The 16,576-nt window shown below is 51.3% G+C and overlaps 2 protein-coding genes across 2 annotated transcripts in view; one reads left to right on the top strand and one right to left on the bottom strand.

The window, feature by feature from the left end:
* HADHB (hydroxyacyl-CoA dehydrogenase trifunctional multienzyme complex subunit beta) overlaps window positions 1–1,803 on the top strand; it is a 30,027-nt gene extending 28,224 nt beyond the window's left edge. The window contains exon 16 of the mRNA XM_040992942.1: window positions 1,280–1,803. Coding sequence (XP_040848876.1) covers window positions 1,280–1,315 — 36 coding nt within the window. The 3' untranslated portion in view covers window positions 1,316–1,803. The remainder of the gene's footprint in view (window positions 1–1,279) is intronic.
* Window positions 1,804–7,001: 5,198 nt separating this feature from the next.
* On the bottom strand, window positions 7,002–15,563 carry ADGRF3 (adhesion G protein-coupled receptor F3). The gene is made up of 11 exons (XM_040992741.1): window positions 15,480–15,563; window positions 14,292–14,352; window positions 13,823–13,954; window positions 13,161–13,376; window positions 11,654–11,854; window positions 10,893–10,948; window positions 10,355–10,498; window positions 8,294–9,661; window positions 7,539–7,580; window positions 7,388–7,450; window positions 7,002–7,061 (listed from the first exon to the last, which is right to left on the bottom strand). The coding sequence occupies exons 1-11, from the start codon at window positions 15,561–15,563 to the stop codon at window positions 7,002–7,004; spliced, it is 2,427 nt and encodes an 808-aa protein (XP_040848675.1).
* Window positions 15,564–16,576: the final 1,013 nt, after the last annotated feature.

A 16,576-nucleotide genomic window follows, 5' to 3' on the forward strand; every position in this document is an offset into this window, starting at 1 on the left:
GCTGGAAGTGCCTCCAGGTGTTGCCAGGTGTCCTCTGGGGAGCCTGGGGGCACTGACCTAGAGCAGTGTCATGCTTGCTGGGCATAGATACTGCATCTGGCAGAGAGAGCAGCAGGCACGCCCTCACATCGCTGCCCTACAGGCAGCTCTACACAGCCACACCATCCAGCCCTGTTCATGCTCTCAGAATTCTTAGCAGCTAGACTGGGGACAGAGTGGGCAGAAAATCTTTGTACCCACACCCTGTTCAACCTGGTGCCTCATAATTACTAGTTTCTTATTAAGCATGTGTGGGGGTTGAATTGGCCTTGAAGCAGGGAGATTAGATAGGCTGAGAACAGTTCTGGTGACAGTCCACAGGTTAGAGCGGGTGAGTCAGGCAGGGTCTTGATTCATGAGATGCTGCGCTTCTGTGGTTAGCTCAGCAAGCAGTGTAACTGGCTCACAGCACCATGTGCAGTGCTGAGCAGGGAGTCTCCTTACCCTGTGTGGGAGAGAATTGGCTAGCTTGCGGAGTCACTCAGACCCAGGTCCCAGTCTCACACTGCCAGTTAACAACAGCTTTGTGACTAGAATGAGTCACTACCTTTCCAAAGCTTCAGTGCTCTGTGAAATTTACAATTTTGTTGACATTCACATGTTTGTTTATACAACTAAAACTTCTGATTTCTCACTGTAGTAGCAGCCATCCATAGAGCATCAGCTGGGAGCCAGACTGTGCTAGGCGTGTATACATGTGTGCAAGCGCAAGGTGATGCCAGACATGCACAGAAGATGTCATCACAAGCTGTGTTTATGTTGGTGCAAGAAAAATGTGAAATCCAAGCGCATGCAAGGGGTCTTTAAGAAGCTCTCGAAGGGCCTGGCAGTGCAATGCAGTGGCATGCTGGCATCTCGTATGAGCGCCAGTTTGAGTCCCGGCTGCTCCACACTCCCTACTCTAAATAACTGTGTCCTTCAAATAAACAGAAGTTCTTCAAAATGCATATTATGAATGCACCAATATAAGTTTAGCTTTGAATTTCATTTGTAATAAACTCTGAAGTACCGTCTTACACACTGTATGCTGTCTTATTTAATGTTCACAAGACTCCATGAAGCAGGCCCGCAAGCACTGTTTATAGAGGAGATTGAAGTTGAAGCTGTTAACTTCGCCAAGCTCTGTCACCCAGCCGATGATGAGCTCTGCAGCCTGCGGTTTTCCCATTGTTCTCTGCTGCTTCCCCCAGCTGGAATCTTGCCTTTTCTTTTCTCTAACTGCACTTTGTTTTTGTTCCAGGGCCATGCGATGATAGTGGAAGCTTACCCGAAGTAACGGAGGCAGAAGAGGGGCCAGCAAGATCTGTGCTGCACTCGCACTAGGCAGTGCCGTGTCAGTGCATTCCCAGACAGCAACTGTAGTTCCCAGCTCCTCTGGGCAGACGTCATTCGTGGCCTTGGTTCTGAGCGTTTTGGTTGTCGCAGCTGAATGCTCTTTCAGGGGTTTCTAAGCCACCAGATCTCACACAAGCATCTTTAGGAACTTGGTTTGGGACTCTTACATCACAACAACTCAATGAGTGGTTGCAGTTTGAGCAGCAAGTTAATTGCGATTTGAAGTCACCATTGTAATATTTGCAAATTGTTCTTGTTCTTCTGCTTGTGATACAGTCCTCAAGATAAGTGTTTTCTCTAAAATACCAGTGTGCCTGAATTAACCTAATTATGGAAGAGTATTCAGAACCTCAACATTATTGAAGACTTTGTGTTTATATTTGTAAGCACTTAGCCATAATAAAATGGAGCAGTACTGGAGGACTCTTAGACGTGATTTGTTTGTTTATTTTTAAAGATTTACTTATTTTTATTGCAAAGTCAAATATATATAGGGAGGAGGAAAGAGAGAAAGAAATCTCTTCTGTCCGATGGTTCACTCCTCAAGTGAGCGCAATGGCCGGAGCTCCGCTGACCCGAAGCTAGGAGCCAGGGGCTCTTCTGGGTCTTCCACATGGGTACAGGATCCTAAGGCTTTGGGCCATCCTCCCTTGCTTTCCCAGGCCACAAGCAGGGAATGGGAAGGGGGGCTTCTGGAATACGAACTGGCGCCCATATGGGATCCCAGTGCGTTCAAGGTGAGGACTTTAGCCATTAGGCCACCATACCAGGCCTGGCCATGGTTTGTTTATATCAGGGCCTCAGGGAGGTTCTGCAGGCAGAGTGCTAGGCTGGGCCCAGGCTCACTCATTGGTCACTTCTGTTTCAGTCACCTGGGGAGGCTGCTAGAACCCAAAGAGGGCCTTGCTTTAGAGTAATACCCTTTCTACCATTCCTTCACTGGAATAAACTTATTTTGCTCTTTGGTAATGCTTCTGGTTTACCAGGGTTTAGACTTCAACACTGCTGGCATTAGTGCTGGGTCTGTGCTGTGTGCAAGGCCGATGATTCACTCCCCAAGTGAGCGCAACGGCCGATACTATGTGAATCCGAAGCCAGGAGCCTCTTCTGGGTCTCCCGCGCGGGTGCAGGTTCCCAAAGCTTTGGGCCGTCCTCCACTGCTTTCCCTGGCCACAGGCAGGGAGCTGGATGGGAAGCAGGGCTGCCGGGATAGAACCCGCGCCCATATGGGATCCCGGGCGTGCAAGGCGAGGACCTTAACCACTGCGCCACCGCGCCGGGCCCAAAATAAATAAATCTTAAAAAAAAAAGAAAACGGGCAAGGAATTTGCTTAGCTATTCTGCCAAAGAAGATGTGAATGGCAATAAAGCACGGAAAAGCTGTTCAGCATCATTCATAACTGGGGAAATGTGTATCAAGTCTGCACTGAGCTGCCACCTGCTGTCCACTAGTGTGGCTGCATTCAAAAGAGCAGAGCGGAACAGCTATCAGTGAGGAAAGGGAGAAATGTGACCCTTTTTGTACCACTCTACAGAACATCCCTCTGTCCCCTCCTCATGAGAATTGAGCCATCTGGCCAGTTTCTCAAGGAACTGCATTCATGTCCAAGGCACCCTGTTACTGGATCCACGGCCAACTTCAGTACCTGCCTCAGCAGCCCAACTCCCCTTTGGCACCCCTCGAAAACTCCAGATCACCCTCACTGAGCGAGACTCCAAAGTTTGTTGTCACCATCTACGGATAGATTAAACTTTCCTTTGTTGTTCTGCTTCAGCACCACAGGCAAGGAGCAAACTTAGGGTAACCCAAAGAATCCAACTACGAGAAGACAAGCCCTGTGTGACTACTTACGTGAGTGTCTGAAACGGAAGTGCAGACAGCAGATAGAATGCCGGGGGCTGGGGGAGGGAGACAAGGTTGTATCTTGCATCAGGAGTGGAGAGTTGGAGATGGGCTGAATAACAATGTAAATCTACTTAACTGAGTTAAATGGTTAAAATGGATGTAGGTTTTTGGCATAGCTTGGAATACCCACTTGTATTGCAGGGCCTGGGTTCTACTCCTGGTTTCACTCCTGATTCCAGATTCCTGCTATTATTATTTGTTTTTGTAAGATTTATTTTACTCACTTGGAAGGCAGAGATATAGTGAGAAAGTTACAGAGGAACAGAGATCTTCCAACTGCTGGTTCACTCCTAAATGGCCACAATGGCCAGGGACAGGCCAGATGAAAGCCAGGAGTGAAGCACTTTATCTGGGTCTGCCACATGATTACAGGGGCCCAAGTATTTGCATTATCTTTAAACAATTTTTTAAATTTATTTCTATTTGAAAGGTAGATGTGAGAGAGAGAAGGGAGAGAGAGAGAGAGAGAGAGAGAGAGAAAGTCTTCCATTTCTAGTTCCACAGTGGCCAGAGCTGAGCCAATCTGAAGCTGGGGATTAGGAGCTTCTTCCAGGTGCATGGGGCCAAGCATTTGAAAACCTCCACTGCTTTCTCAGGGCACAAGCAGGGAGATGAATGGGAAGTGTAGCAGCCAGGATCTAAATCAGCACCCATATGAGATGCCAGTACTTATAGGCAGAGGATCAGCCTGTTGTGCTGTCATGCTTGGATTATTTTCCTCTGCTTTCCCAGACATGAACTGAATCAGAAGTGGAACAGCTAGGATTTAAACTGGCACCCATATGGGGATGCTGGCATTGCAGGCAGCAGCTTAACTTCCTATACCACAATACCAGCTCCTAGCTTCCTGTTAACACTTTACGTTGCAACTGATGATGGCTCAAATACTTGGGTCTCTGCCATCGTGTGAGCAATCCAGATTGAGTTTCTGGTTCCCAGCTTCAGCCTTGCCCAGCTTCTGCTGTTGTGGATCTTTGGGATTCAAACCCTTCAATGGGAACTCTCATTCTGTCTCTATCACTCTGCCTTCCAAAGAAAATATATAAAGGGCCTGGCATGATGGTTCAATGGCTGAATCCTCACCTTGCATACGCTGGAATCCTATATGGTTGCTGGTTTGTGTCCCATCCAGCTCCCTGACTGTAGCCTGGGAAAGCAGTGGGGGATGGCCCATAGCCTTGAGACTCTGCACCCATGTGGGAGACCCAGAAGCAGCTCTTGGTTTTTGGCTTCGGAATAGCTCAGCTCTAGCCATTGCGGCCACTTGGGGAATGAACCAGTGGATGGAAAATCTTTGTCTCTTCTCTCTGTAAATCTGCCTTTCCACTAAAAATAAATAAGTGTGTATATGTATAAAATATATAATATATTATATATTATATAATAATTATATATAATTCATATATGACCCATTTGATTTCTGTATATATATAGAAATTTTTATGTTACACATATTTTGCCACAATGTTAAAAGACTTGTGGGGCAAAGAAGATGTTGGGGACTAGGTTTTGTTGGGTGGGGGACTGGAGTGCCCTCAGAAGACTCTACGACCTTGCTGCTGCACTGCTGCTGTTGCTGCTGCCAACGTCCTGGTTCTGGGTTGTGCCTGGGTCTGGTTCCCAGCTCCGGATCCAGACCCCCGCTTCCTGTCAGTGTGGGATGTAACTGTGTCCACTCAAGGAATGGAGGAGTCCTTGCTGTCTGTGGGGGACGGCTAGATTGAGGGATGCTGCCCATCCTGTCTCTCCCACAGTGACAGGGCTTTGGAAAATAGCTGGGAGCTCTCTCTCAGATAAACATTTAAACAATAGTCAACAGGTCATTAAGTGAAAAATTGTTTTAAATTAAAAAATGTTTCCAACAGCATGTGGCAGCAAATCTATTCTTATTTAAACAGAAAATGTCCCTTTTCTATTTTTTTGTTTTGTTTTTGTTGTTTTTTGCTCTTATTATTGCAGGGTACAAGTGAGATCACGCCAGACAAGCCTGGGGCTTATTAAGGAGTCTTTATTAACCAAATTTGGTGATAACAGGGCCCACTAGAAATAGCAAATCACAAGTCCATATAGCAATCTAGTCAATCAAAACCCCAAGAGGAACAAATGGTCATTACCCTGAAGTCCATCTGTTTAACTGAAGATCTATGTCCCAGCTTCCCCAGGAATATAAGTTATCCTTACAGACATGCAACGAATAACCTGGGCACACTTACAAAGCTTCAGACATTCACCTTTCCCTGGCTTCTCTGCCCCACATTCCATTACTGCTAGGCCTCACCTCTTCCGGAACTCTGGAAATTACACAAATTAGAAATACAAAGCATCTCAGCATTGCTGTCTTCATTGTCCCGCCCAACCAGTGAACAGAGGGTGAGGAATACAGACATACAGCGGCCTTGCTCAAGGGTTACCTGTTCTCAGAGTTTGTGTGCGGGAAGACAGAGAGCAAGCAGGTGCTGGGGAGGACAAGAGTCGGATGCCAGAGCGATGGAAGCACACGACCAAGAGCCCCTCCTTATCTTAGGCCTTTATGGGGGCTTGCGAGGGGAGTGGTTACACGACAATGCAATACCACCCCCTCTCGGGTGCCAGGTGATGACAGATGAGCGTCACAGGGGGGCAGGAGGGAACGCCTAGGTGATGGTGGGGCAGTGCCTTCCAAGCTTCTGACGCTGAACTAGCTGCCTACCCCTCAACATTATTTTCATTCAAAAAGAAAGAAAAGAAACAACAATTTCCAATGTCCTCATTTTAAAAAATTTATTTAGCTTTAAATGTTTTTAGAAACCTATCATCTTCGGCTCAAGAATTCCAGAAGCTCATTCAGCCAGGTCCCTCGGCGGCTTCTGTAAGTTTTCCTTCAATCTTTCTCCAACGTCTTAGCTCCAAGACTTTTAAATGCCAGTCTTTGCAATCTTTTCTCCTTCATTCTCATTAGTCAGGGACATCTTTCCCTCTACTGTGAAATTTAATAATGCACTTTTACTAATGTGCTCCTAGTAGTATCAACCCATACTGATACTTTGTAAGGGTGAAAGAAAGAGGGACCAATGAATGTCATCTTTCCTTAAATCTTGAAAAGAAAACAAATTCTGCCCTCTCTTGCCAGTTCCTATCGATTAAGCAGTCCTTTCTTTATAGCTATGAGAAAGAAAGCAAAACAGTAATCACTGAATAGTGAGAGCTGTTTTTATCAACTATTCCCTTACCAGGGCCCATTATTCATTAGAACCTGGTTGAGACAGTTTTACTTCCAATTATTTTGGACTTTGGTTTCCTGTTGGTTAGTTTTACATCAAAGGCGAATTTACTCACTGGGTAGTGTTAGCCAGTTTTTCACGCTCTTCTTGTTTAGATGCTTTGCAGGGAGAGGGGTGGGGCAGATAGGGAGGAGGCGGGCAAGTGGAGACAGCTGGGCTGTGAGAGGAATGAGTGTGACTGATGAAAACACAGGCTGCTTTTCCCAAGGGCTTACAGAAGGGGAGGGAGGCTTCAGAGCATATGGTAACATAATAGGGGATATTTGAAGTGAATGGAGTTAGGGGAGGCTAGTGGTGAAAGTCTCCCAGCTTTCTACAAGCCACTGTGCCTTCTGTTGCAGCCCCAGTCCACTGGAAATGGCTCCCCTAGGAAAGGTTGCTCCTGAGCCCTTGGGCTTGGGTGGTTCCATGGAGAGAAGCCTCGCTGGAGCTTTGCTTCACCCAGCCCTGCTCCCCGGCTCTCACCTGCTGCTTTCCCTTCCTCCTTTGCTCTGGTCTGAGACGTGGGTTTCATTTGTGCCCTGGGAAGAAGTGGAAAGGCCCATTTCAGGGTGATTACTGCCTGCAGCATTGCTTGGAAGAGCGCTGTCCGGTTGGCACCATCACCTACTGCCCGCCTGTCATCCTGGGATTTGGGGCTTTCCGGGAGGGCAATTCCAGTGAGCACCCATCTTGCCATTTCTCTCCCATTGCTAATCCAGCACAGAAATCAGGGACCAGTTACTGCTGGAGACCTTGAGCCTGAAATCTGCTCATTTTCAAAAACAGCCTTGATCTTCCCTAGGCCCTGCGGATGGCTGAGGGATACCTTTCGGCCTCCTCAGGGTGGGGTGGGTGACTGACTCACCAGGGAGATGGCCGAGCTGGGGGCTTGGGTGCGGCAGAAGCGTTTCCGCAAAGCCTCCAGTACCTGCAGGTGAGGGAGATGCCCACTTAGGCAGACCACATCCCTGTCTCAGGACTTTGAATCACGTGAGGGGTTAGGTGTTCAGACTCACCTTCCTGTCCATGAGGCAACCAAACAGTAAGATGAAGACACCCTGAGAGGAGGGACGGGGATAATGAGCTCAAGTGTCTCACTGCCTCTCCCTTTCCTTCAGTCTGCATCCTCCTGGCTAACCCACATCCCCAGGCTTCCCAACTCCATCTCTGCATGCAAGCACCATCTATCACACAGGAGCCATTTAGATGCTTTTCTTATTGCTATGTTTACAAGAGGGATGTTAAGCAGTTGGGTATTGGCAACTTCCTGACTTCTCTAGCATATCAGATGGGATCTTACAGGTAAAACAAAGTTCAGGGGCTGGCCTTGTGGCATACTGGCCCCGTGCATATAGGGGCATCAGTTTATTAGCCTGGCTGTTCCATTTTACATGCAGCTCCCTAAAAGCAACAGAGGATTTCCCAAGTGCTTGGGCCCCTGCCAGCCATGTGGGAGGCCTGGAAGAAGCTCTTCGTAACTGGTTTCAACCTGGCCCAGGCTACTAGCCAGTGTGGCCATTGGGAAAATGAACCAGCAGATGTTCACACTCTCTCTCCTTCTCTCTTTAACTTTTTCAAATAAATAAATAAATCTAAAAAGAAAAAGGAACCCTAAGCTCAGAAAGGCTGTGTAACTTGCCTGGAGTGACTCAGCTGGCCAGAGCAACCACTGGGATCCATTCTCCTTGCATCCCTGGGCCTGTTCTTTCTGACTGATCACAATGCTTCCTTGAGAGGAGACAACACACCCAGCCACCACCTTTGCACCTACCTGGAAGGCGTTGAAGATGGTAAAGATGTAGTGAGGGACTATGGAGCCTGTCTCTAACAGAGTGGCCAGGCTCAGTACCCAGGTGAGGCCAAAGATGGGTGTGAGAACGAGCAGGGCCTTGACCACTCCCAGAAGAGCCTGGCGCTTCTCTGCTGGAGGCCCCTCTGACAGCGATGGTCTCAGCAGCTTCAGCACCGCCATGGCCAGCACCAGCCCGTTGACACCCACGATGATGAGCACAGGCCCCACGAAGGTATAGTACGCCCCTCCCTTCGCATCCAGCCAGCATAGTCCCTGCCGTAGGTACTTCTCCTGAGGAAGGTAGAGGCCAATGGTGGCCCCAGCAAGGCCCAAGGGGCACAGGTAGCCAAGGATCACCATGAGGGTGAGGACTCGGTGCTTAGAGAGCGGATGGAAGACAAAAAGCAGTTGGTGGGCCAGCACCAGGGCCTGTGCCAGCATCCAGAAAAAGGTGGCCAGGTAAAGGAAATGAGAGAAAAAGGCTGCGGCCAGGCAGAACAGGCTCTGGGGTTCAGGTTGGAACAGTAGGGAGCCCAGGAAGCAGGTGTCTGCAAACAGCAAGCAGAAAGTCATGTTGACCAGGGCGGCATGGCGGAAGTAGGCAATTTTGTTCCGTACCACACATCTCCATACCAGCCTATACACGGCCAGGCATGCTAGCAGTGCCATTATGGAGGTCCCCAGGCCCACCTGACTCAGCAGTTCCAGGGCAGGGTCATGTGGGGCAGAGTGTTGGGACATAAGGATGGAGAAGGCAGTGAGGTGCTCACAAATGCACTGAGCAGTGTGCTTTGCAAAGGCCACCCGGCACCCTTCCTTTGACCAACCCCCTTTGGGCCAAAAGAGACTGTAGTTCCAGAAGACACAGTGGGGGACACCATTTATGGCCTCAAAGTGCATGATGACATTTGCCTGCTTGATGGCCTGGCGACCAGCCATGACGGAAATGGAGAGGATGCGACCAGAAGTGACGTAGAGGTCGTCTCCCAGCTCCTGCCCATAGTTTGTGGGCAGGAGATGGTCTAGTTTTTGCAGCAGCAAGCTCGTAATTCGGACACTGGTTCCATTAGGGACATGTGGGGCCAGTGAGTGCCAGGGGATATGTGCCTGCACAAGGGGCAAGGCCATTATATAGTTAGAAGAGGATGTAGGTGGGTAGATCTGGCTGTGCAGGAACACGTTGGTCAAGTTGAGGGTGATTGATCGATTCAGCAGGTGCAGTCGGCTTGCCAGGGTCTCCACAGCCCACAGGAAGAATGAGGGCATCCGGGGATACTGGACCTGGACCGCTGTCCACAAGGAACTGATATTCATGTCTAGGATCTTGTCCATGGTTATCAGGATATTCTGTGACAGAGAGATGAGCGTGAGGGAGAAGATTCTGTAGACCCCTATCTCCTCTCTTCCTAAGCCAGTATGAGATCCGGGGTGGGAGAGGAATGGGGAGAGGATGATAAGCCCTCCCCAAATGGGGCAGCTTCAAAGATGTGGCCTTCTGACCCATACCCAGCCCTGCTGCCCATCAACATAGCTGTATCTTGAGGCCACCTGGGCACCTATCTTCAATTCCTCAACCCCACCCCAGTCTGTGCTCCCTGCCTGCCTCCCATATATGCCCTCTTATATCCCCAGGCACAAAGGGTGTGCAGTAGCATTGCTCCTTGTGATTAAGGGGCTGCAGCTTGTGGGTCACCAGAGACCCCCCTACTGAGAGCTAATTCAGTGAGTCCAACAAAGCCAAGTGTGTTTAGGCAGCTGTATGTGCAACCCGTATGTGTATGTGAGTGTGAGGTACAGGCACACCTCCATGCTCAAGTCTCCACCCCCTCGCCTGCCTTCTAACTTCCTGTGTGTTCCCAGCATCGAGGCCTTCCTATGTTCTAAGGCCTTGCAAACTGGTGCTTCTTCCACGACCAGGTATGGACAGCACAACAGACACTTGGACCCTTTGAAGTCTGGCATCTGACAGGTGCACCCATGGGCACAGAACTTCCAATCTTCACTGTCCAAGCCAACTTAACTATGGCTCAGAAAAGTCACCTGTAGGATCTCGGGCTTAAGCTGCCCCTGGTTCTGTGCTATCACCATGCCCAGGTGCTCTGTGTTGTTCAGTAGTGACAGCAAGTCAGAGGGCAACATGGTCCTCTCCTCTAGACTTTGTAGGCGGGTCAAGTCTGCCAGCACCTGCAGAAACCAAACAGAGAGCTGGAATGAAACAGGTGAGAGAGCCCTCAGCACAGGGGGAGGGGACGGAGGACCCTCTTGTCCTTCTGTCCACGTGCTTGTCTCCCCACTTCCAGAGTTCGTTCCAGAGAGAGCAGGAAGCAAAGGTGGGAGTGCAGGGTCTGCATGGAAGGTGCCGACCCCTATGCTAAAGCACACACTCCGTGGGCTGTAGTTTGCAAATGCACATTGCACCCTGGGGAGAATGATGACCCTAAGGTCTCAACTAGAGCTGCAGGACAGAGGAGGCTGCACTTTGGCTGACAGGGCCTGGAACCTGTTGAATAGTTACATTTGCTGGAGCCCCCTTCACCATATCCCTCTTGCCCGTAGGACCAGGACATGAGGCCTGTACCCGGAAGACAGCCTTGGTGATATTCCAGGAGTCCTCAGAGCACATGATGTCACCATCTAAAGACAAAGAAGTTAAGGACACTGGAGCCTCGCCCTGTTGCCTGGACAGGTGACCCCAACCAGGAGGCCCCTGCTCCCAGGCCAAGCAGCTGAGGGGGTGGGCCTCCCAGACCCCTGCACCCCACATACCCTGGATGTCAGTGATGGAGACGGGGACCCTGAGAGAAACTGATCCCTGGCTCTGCAGCTTGCACGTGCTTGTGATGTCGGTAGCTGGGCAGTGCTGGACAGCCTGCACCAGGCACTGAGGGCTCCATGTGTGCAGGAAGGGGGCTGAGGGCGAGAGAGGTTGGAGGGAAGGACAGTCATGAGGCCTGACACAGGCTGGAACCCAGCCAGGCTTGACATTATCACGTCAGCTCTTGTAGCATTTTCAGAAACAGATGGGACAGGGCTGTGGGATCAGACAGCTGAGGGGAGTGCAGGCTTAAGTCTACTGAGGACAGAACCTGGGTTTCACTGAGGGGCACCCTGGTTGGGAAGGGGTGTGTGTCTTGATGGGTCCCTATCTGTCAAATGGGGACACATCCCAAAGTTGAGCATGACATGGGTTTGGCTGCAGAGTGGCATTCTTCAAACCTATCACAACCACAAAATGGGGACTGCTCTGCGGGGGCCAAGACCCCTAACTCCCAGCCTCTGTTTCTCCAACTGCCCCCATCACCCCGACTGCCTACCCCTGGACTGGGCACCCCCTCTCACCCTCACTGTCCTCCCCAGAACTCCAGGTAGCCATGTAGGTCAGGGATGTGTTGGGGACACAGCAACTCAGCTGGAAGCCAGAGGAGCTGGTGCAGAAGACGGACAGCTGGTCCAGAAGGTGAGCTGCTTCCAAGGACACATTCACCACTTGGTACAGCTCCCACAGAACTCCCTGGGCCTTGAAGCTGCACGTGCGCTCACCTGCGGACGCACACCTGCTGTGGTGGCCACAGAAGCCCTGCTGCTTTCTGAGCAGCCCCCAGGCCCACCCAGAGCTTACCTCCCACACCCCCCCACAGTATTTGCAAATCTCTTTAACATCTGGCTGAATGGAAGCTAGCCCAGGTTTTTCTTTCTTCAATTTCCAGTATGACCTTATGGCCCTGGGGGACATGCTCTGCCTACTCCTAAGGAGGTACAGTAGCCAGCACGGCCATCATTGTAACTGGGAACTCCCAGAAGGGTCCCAGAAGTCACCAGACCATTGTTAAAAACAGTTGACTGTTTCTAGACTTTTTCATAGAGTGGCTCTCCACACCTTTGTTTCCCCAGAATGAGTCAATGAAAAGGTGGAAAAGGTGAGACGGAAAGAAAGGAGAATGGAGGGGGCAGAGGAAGGAAGGGAGAAGCAGAGAAGAAAAAGGGAGAGAGAGAGAGAAAAACAAAACAAAACAAAACAGAGGAGACAGGAGAGACCACGCCTGCTACCTGCCCACTCCTGGGGCATTGGAGTGACAGGGAGGGCAGCCTGGTCCTGGCTGGGAATCAGAGACACCTGTGCCCCCGGCCCCAGGGGGCTGTTGTGCTCTCCGGGGCTCCTCACAAGCCATCTCAGGCTGGCGAGTTCCTGGCTGAAGTTGAGGGTCAGCTGCAGCGTGCTGCCAGGGGTATGTCGGCTGGAGGGGAGGCTCTGGTTCCAGGGGGCTGCAAGCAGGCAGGAGATGGGGAAGTCTGCAGGGAGTACACTCAGCACCCCTCCTCCCAGCGACCACCCTGGGCAGCCAAGAGGTTGCTCCCCCTGTCTGCTCAAACCCACCTATGCTTCTCCACACCTGTCTGTGACCCTCCACGCCTTTTCAAACCTCTCCAAGTCCCTCCACATTCCTCCACGTCCCTCCATACTCCTCCATGCCCCTCCATACTCCTCCATGTCCCTCCATGCCCCTCCAAGCCTAACTTTATGTTTTGGGCCCTGGATCTAAATTGCTTTGGTTCAGACTGGGACCCTACTAGTGGTGGGAACAAAACTGGTAAACTAGTCTATAACTTCTCTTCCCCAAATAGCTAACTTATAATTAACTCAAGGTTGCTCCAGCTGCTTCTTGGATCCTTCGGCTAAAAAGCAGGTCACTTTAGCACCATCTCCCCTTGTCCAAATTCTCCCTGGGGTTCCCGCATCCTCTGCTGGGAGGACTGGCTTTCTCTCTTCCGCAGAGGAGCCCTGGAACAGGCCTGGCTATCAGGCTTGGGGAAGGAAGGACACGCGTCTGTTTCTCTACACACATACCTTGGACGTTGTGGTTCTCCAGTTCCCTGCCTGGCTCACCAGGTGGCAGTAACTGGCAGTAGCTGGGTTCAGAATGCCTGAAGATCAGACAACGGCAGGGTGGATGCCAGGGAGAGTCAGGGCAGCGCTGGTGGCTGGAGCAGAAGCTGACGTTCCACTGGTATCCTGTGCAGCATGTGCAAGAGATGGCCGCATCCTGGCGACTGGCATTGCACACTGGACAGGGTACAGAAGGGTGGTGAGGAGGGTACTGGCTGAGGATGCCGGGCGGCCACCCATAGCTGCCTGATGCCCTTGAGGCTGGAGGCTGCATGTCAGGGCCAAACACAAAGCCCTGAGGCCTCAGTCACACACACCCCTACCCCCACACTACCCCATCCTTAACCTGGACTTCCTCTTCAAGCCAGTGCTCAGAGCAGGAGAGGGAGCAGGGCTGAGGGCATCAGGGACAGGGTGAGCCAGTCTGGGCCCCATGGCCCACCCTGGGGCCTTCTGCAGAAGTTAGAAAACAGACACAGGGACAGGAAGAGGGGCGAGTGGGCACGAGGAGGGAGCTGGGACAGGAAGAAGGAAGCAGGTGGAACCCCCAGAAACAGGGAGGCACCTGTGCAGCAAGCCCAGGGCACTGGCTGGAGGAGGCCTGGGAAGTGGGCAGGTGGTACCTGTTGTGAGACTGAGGCGAGTGAAGGAAGAGGAAGGCAAAGTGGTGGGGAGAGTCAGGCTTTCAGCAAGCACAGAGAGCCAGGCCGCCTCTGGAACCTCCAGACGTAGGTGGACAGCAACCAGCGCTGATTCTACAGGAGCAGAAGGGACAGCTGGAGAGGAGGGGCAGCAAGGTTACAACCCTGCCACCTCCTGCACTCGTGGCCTGGGTGGGCGCACAGACAGGGCTCAGCAGTGCAGAAGCCCTGGGCCCAGCAAGTTCATTTGGACACATGCTCCCTCTGAGCCCCACAGGCCATAGGAGGCTCAAGAAGCAGGAGTGTCTGGCTGTCTGCTGAGAGCCAGAAAACTGCTGGGGCTCCCTGGCCTGTTGAGGTCAGAGCGTGCCTACTGTGCCCTGCTGCTCTGCCATTGAGCCCTCCTGCAGCCCTTCTCAGTCACCTCCTTTTGCCCTGGTCTCTCACTCACCCCCTGCGCTGCCCTCTTGGGTTGGGGGCTGCTCAGATCCCCTTCCAGCCTGGCTCTGTCCCTGAAAGAGAACACAGGGATGTGGACTCTGAGAAGGCGCTGTACCCTGCACGGTCCAGGGTGCGTGGAGCTCTTGGCAGCGCTGCTGTCTTTGGGCCATCCAGAGCATGCATCAGGTGGGGAAAGTAGGCTCCGGCAGCAGTGTCCAGGGAGCCATAGCCTGCAAGTCTCACCTGAAACGAGGAAGAGGCACGCGCCCTGGGCAGTCAACATGTTTTGCTTAAATTCCTTCCTGAACCTCTAGGCTAATTGAAATGGCTGGGCTGGACAGAAATGCAGGGAGCCAGGGGCTTGGGAACCAAATTCCTGCTGGAGAATTTGAAAGAGGGGGAATAGGAGGCCACATCTTCCTCGTTGTTTTCAGTTCCTGTAGAATTAATTCTGCACCAGCTCCCCTTTCAAGACTGCATGTACTTACCTTCCAACCCCAGAATAAGACAGGAGCTAGATAGGGGTTGGAGAAGGCACAGATTTACACAAGGATTAAGATGTAAATCTAAGGATACATATTGATTTGGAGATAGAATTCAGTAGACAAAACTCTTGACGTCCTATCCTAATCTGGGCTAGGCATTTGGGCTGATGGGTCACCTGTGTCCTGCATCACAGAGCCTGGTTTGAGTACTGGCTCTGCTTCTGACCAGCGGTTCCTGGCAATGCGTGTGTGCCCATAAGGAGCAGCGACAGCTCAGGGACTTGGGTTCCTGCCACCCACACGGGAAACCCAGACTGAGTTTGAGGCTTCTAGCTTCCGCCTGGCCCAGTCCTTCCTGTTTGGGACAGTTGAACAGCGAGTATGGTCTTGCTCACTCTCCTGCTTTTCAAAACGAGATCAGCAAATAAACGTTGCAAGTACTCCAATCTGTGGCCTTTTCTTTAGATGGTTCACTAGTCTGGAGAACTTTTCTTTCCTCTCCCAAGTTCAAGTAGACTGGGAAGGCCTTTATCTGAAGTGTAGTACCATCTGTGGAACTCATAAGGACCCAGATATCAGAACACAGAGCTGGCCCTCAGAACTCAGGCTGCGTCTCTTCCTCTCACATGGGCAGAGGCCTTCTGCTCACCTGTCCTTTCACCCCGTATTTTGCTCATTCACAACCTAGTGCCCCTCACCCTTGTGGTACTTACAGGCTGGAATGCCGTGGCACCTGGTGACCCCAGCAGGGACAGGGTCACGGCCAGGAGCAGCAGGGGGGTGGTGGGAGAGACCATGGCTCAGCGAAGCAGCCCCTCAGAGCCTTCCTGCTGCTGCATGATGCAAATTTCGTTGTAGAAATGTTGAGCTGTGCCCGGATGGGAGGTGGAGAAGCGGGTGGGAAGGGAGCCAGGATCATACTGATGGAGGAAGTGTCACGGCTGTGACTCTGAGTCAAATGAGCCCCCTGGGTGGCTGGGGCCTCCTGGAACCCACAACCCCCCTCCCCCGAGAGAGTCCAGCTCAGGTGTCCCTGAGGTCTGCATTGAGCACTGAGAGAGCAGGAGAGGACTTAAGTATCCGAGGCAATAATCAGTTATGGATCAGTCATGTTCCCCAGGACCTAGGAAATCTTGAATGTTTTGGAACTTCTGCAGGAAGTTGAGTCATTGATCAAAGAGCCAAGGTTAGAAAAGAAAAAGAGAGAGATAATTGATGCAACTTAAAATAATTTCCAGATAAAACCTTTTAAAATTAAGATTTATTTGAAAGCCATAGGGAGTGGGGGATGGGGCACACCAGCCCTACAGTGTAATGGGTTAAGCTTCCGCTCACAGTGCCAGCATCCCTTATGGGTGCAGATCCAAGTCCCAGATGCTCTACTTCCGACCCAGATTCCCGCTCATGTGTCTGGGAAGGCAGCGGAAGATGGCCCAAGTGTTGGGCTCCCTGCCACCCACGTGGAAGACTGGATGCAGTTTCCGGTTCCTAGCTTTGACCTGACCCAGCCCCGACTTTTGTGGCCATATGAGAAGTAAACCAACAGATTGAAGGCATTTCTCTTTTTTTTTTCTCTTTCCATTCCCCCAACCTCCTCCCTCTCTATTAATTTGCCTATCTGATAAGCAAAATAAATCTTTCTTTAAGACTCTGAGACTTGGGGAGGTATGTGTGTGGGGGGGAGGGGGGTGATGGTGCCGAGTAACAGATATCAATTAGAGTCAGAGAGAAGGAATCTTCCAGCACAGAGGATGATGGTTCTTATTGTTTGCTGAGATTGGCGCCAGGGCTGTAATGATAAGCATAGGGC

Source organism: Ochotona curzoniae, unplaced genomic scaffold, assembly GCF_017591425.1.
Source record: "Ochotona curzoniae isolate NIBS_2020 unplaced genomic scaffold, NIBS_Ocur_1.0 contig_883, whole genome shotgun sequence".
Classification (NCBI taxonomy): Eukaryota; Metazoa; Chordata; class Mammalia; order Lagomorpha; family Ochotonidae; genus Ochotona; species Ochotona curzoniae.

Coding starts and splice junctions, on each gene's coding strand:
- ADGRF3 (XM_040992741.1), bottom strand. CDS start 15,563: ATGGTCTCTCCCACCACCCCCCTGCTGCTCCTGGCCGTGACCCTGTCC. Junction 14,353..15,479: donor GTGCCACGGCATTCCAGCCT/GTAAGTACCACA, acceptor GTTCTCTTTCAG/GGACAGAGCCAGGCTGGAAG. Junction 11,855..13,160: donor GGAGAACCACAACGTCCAAG/GTATGTGTGTAG, acceptor GTGCGTCCGCAG/GTGAGCGCACGTGCAGCTTC.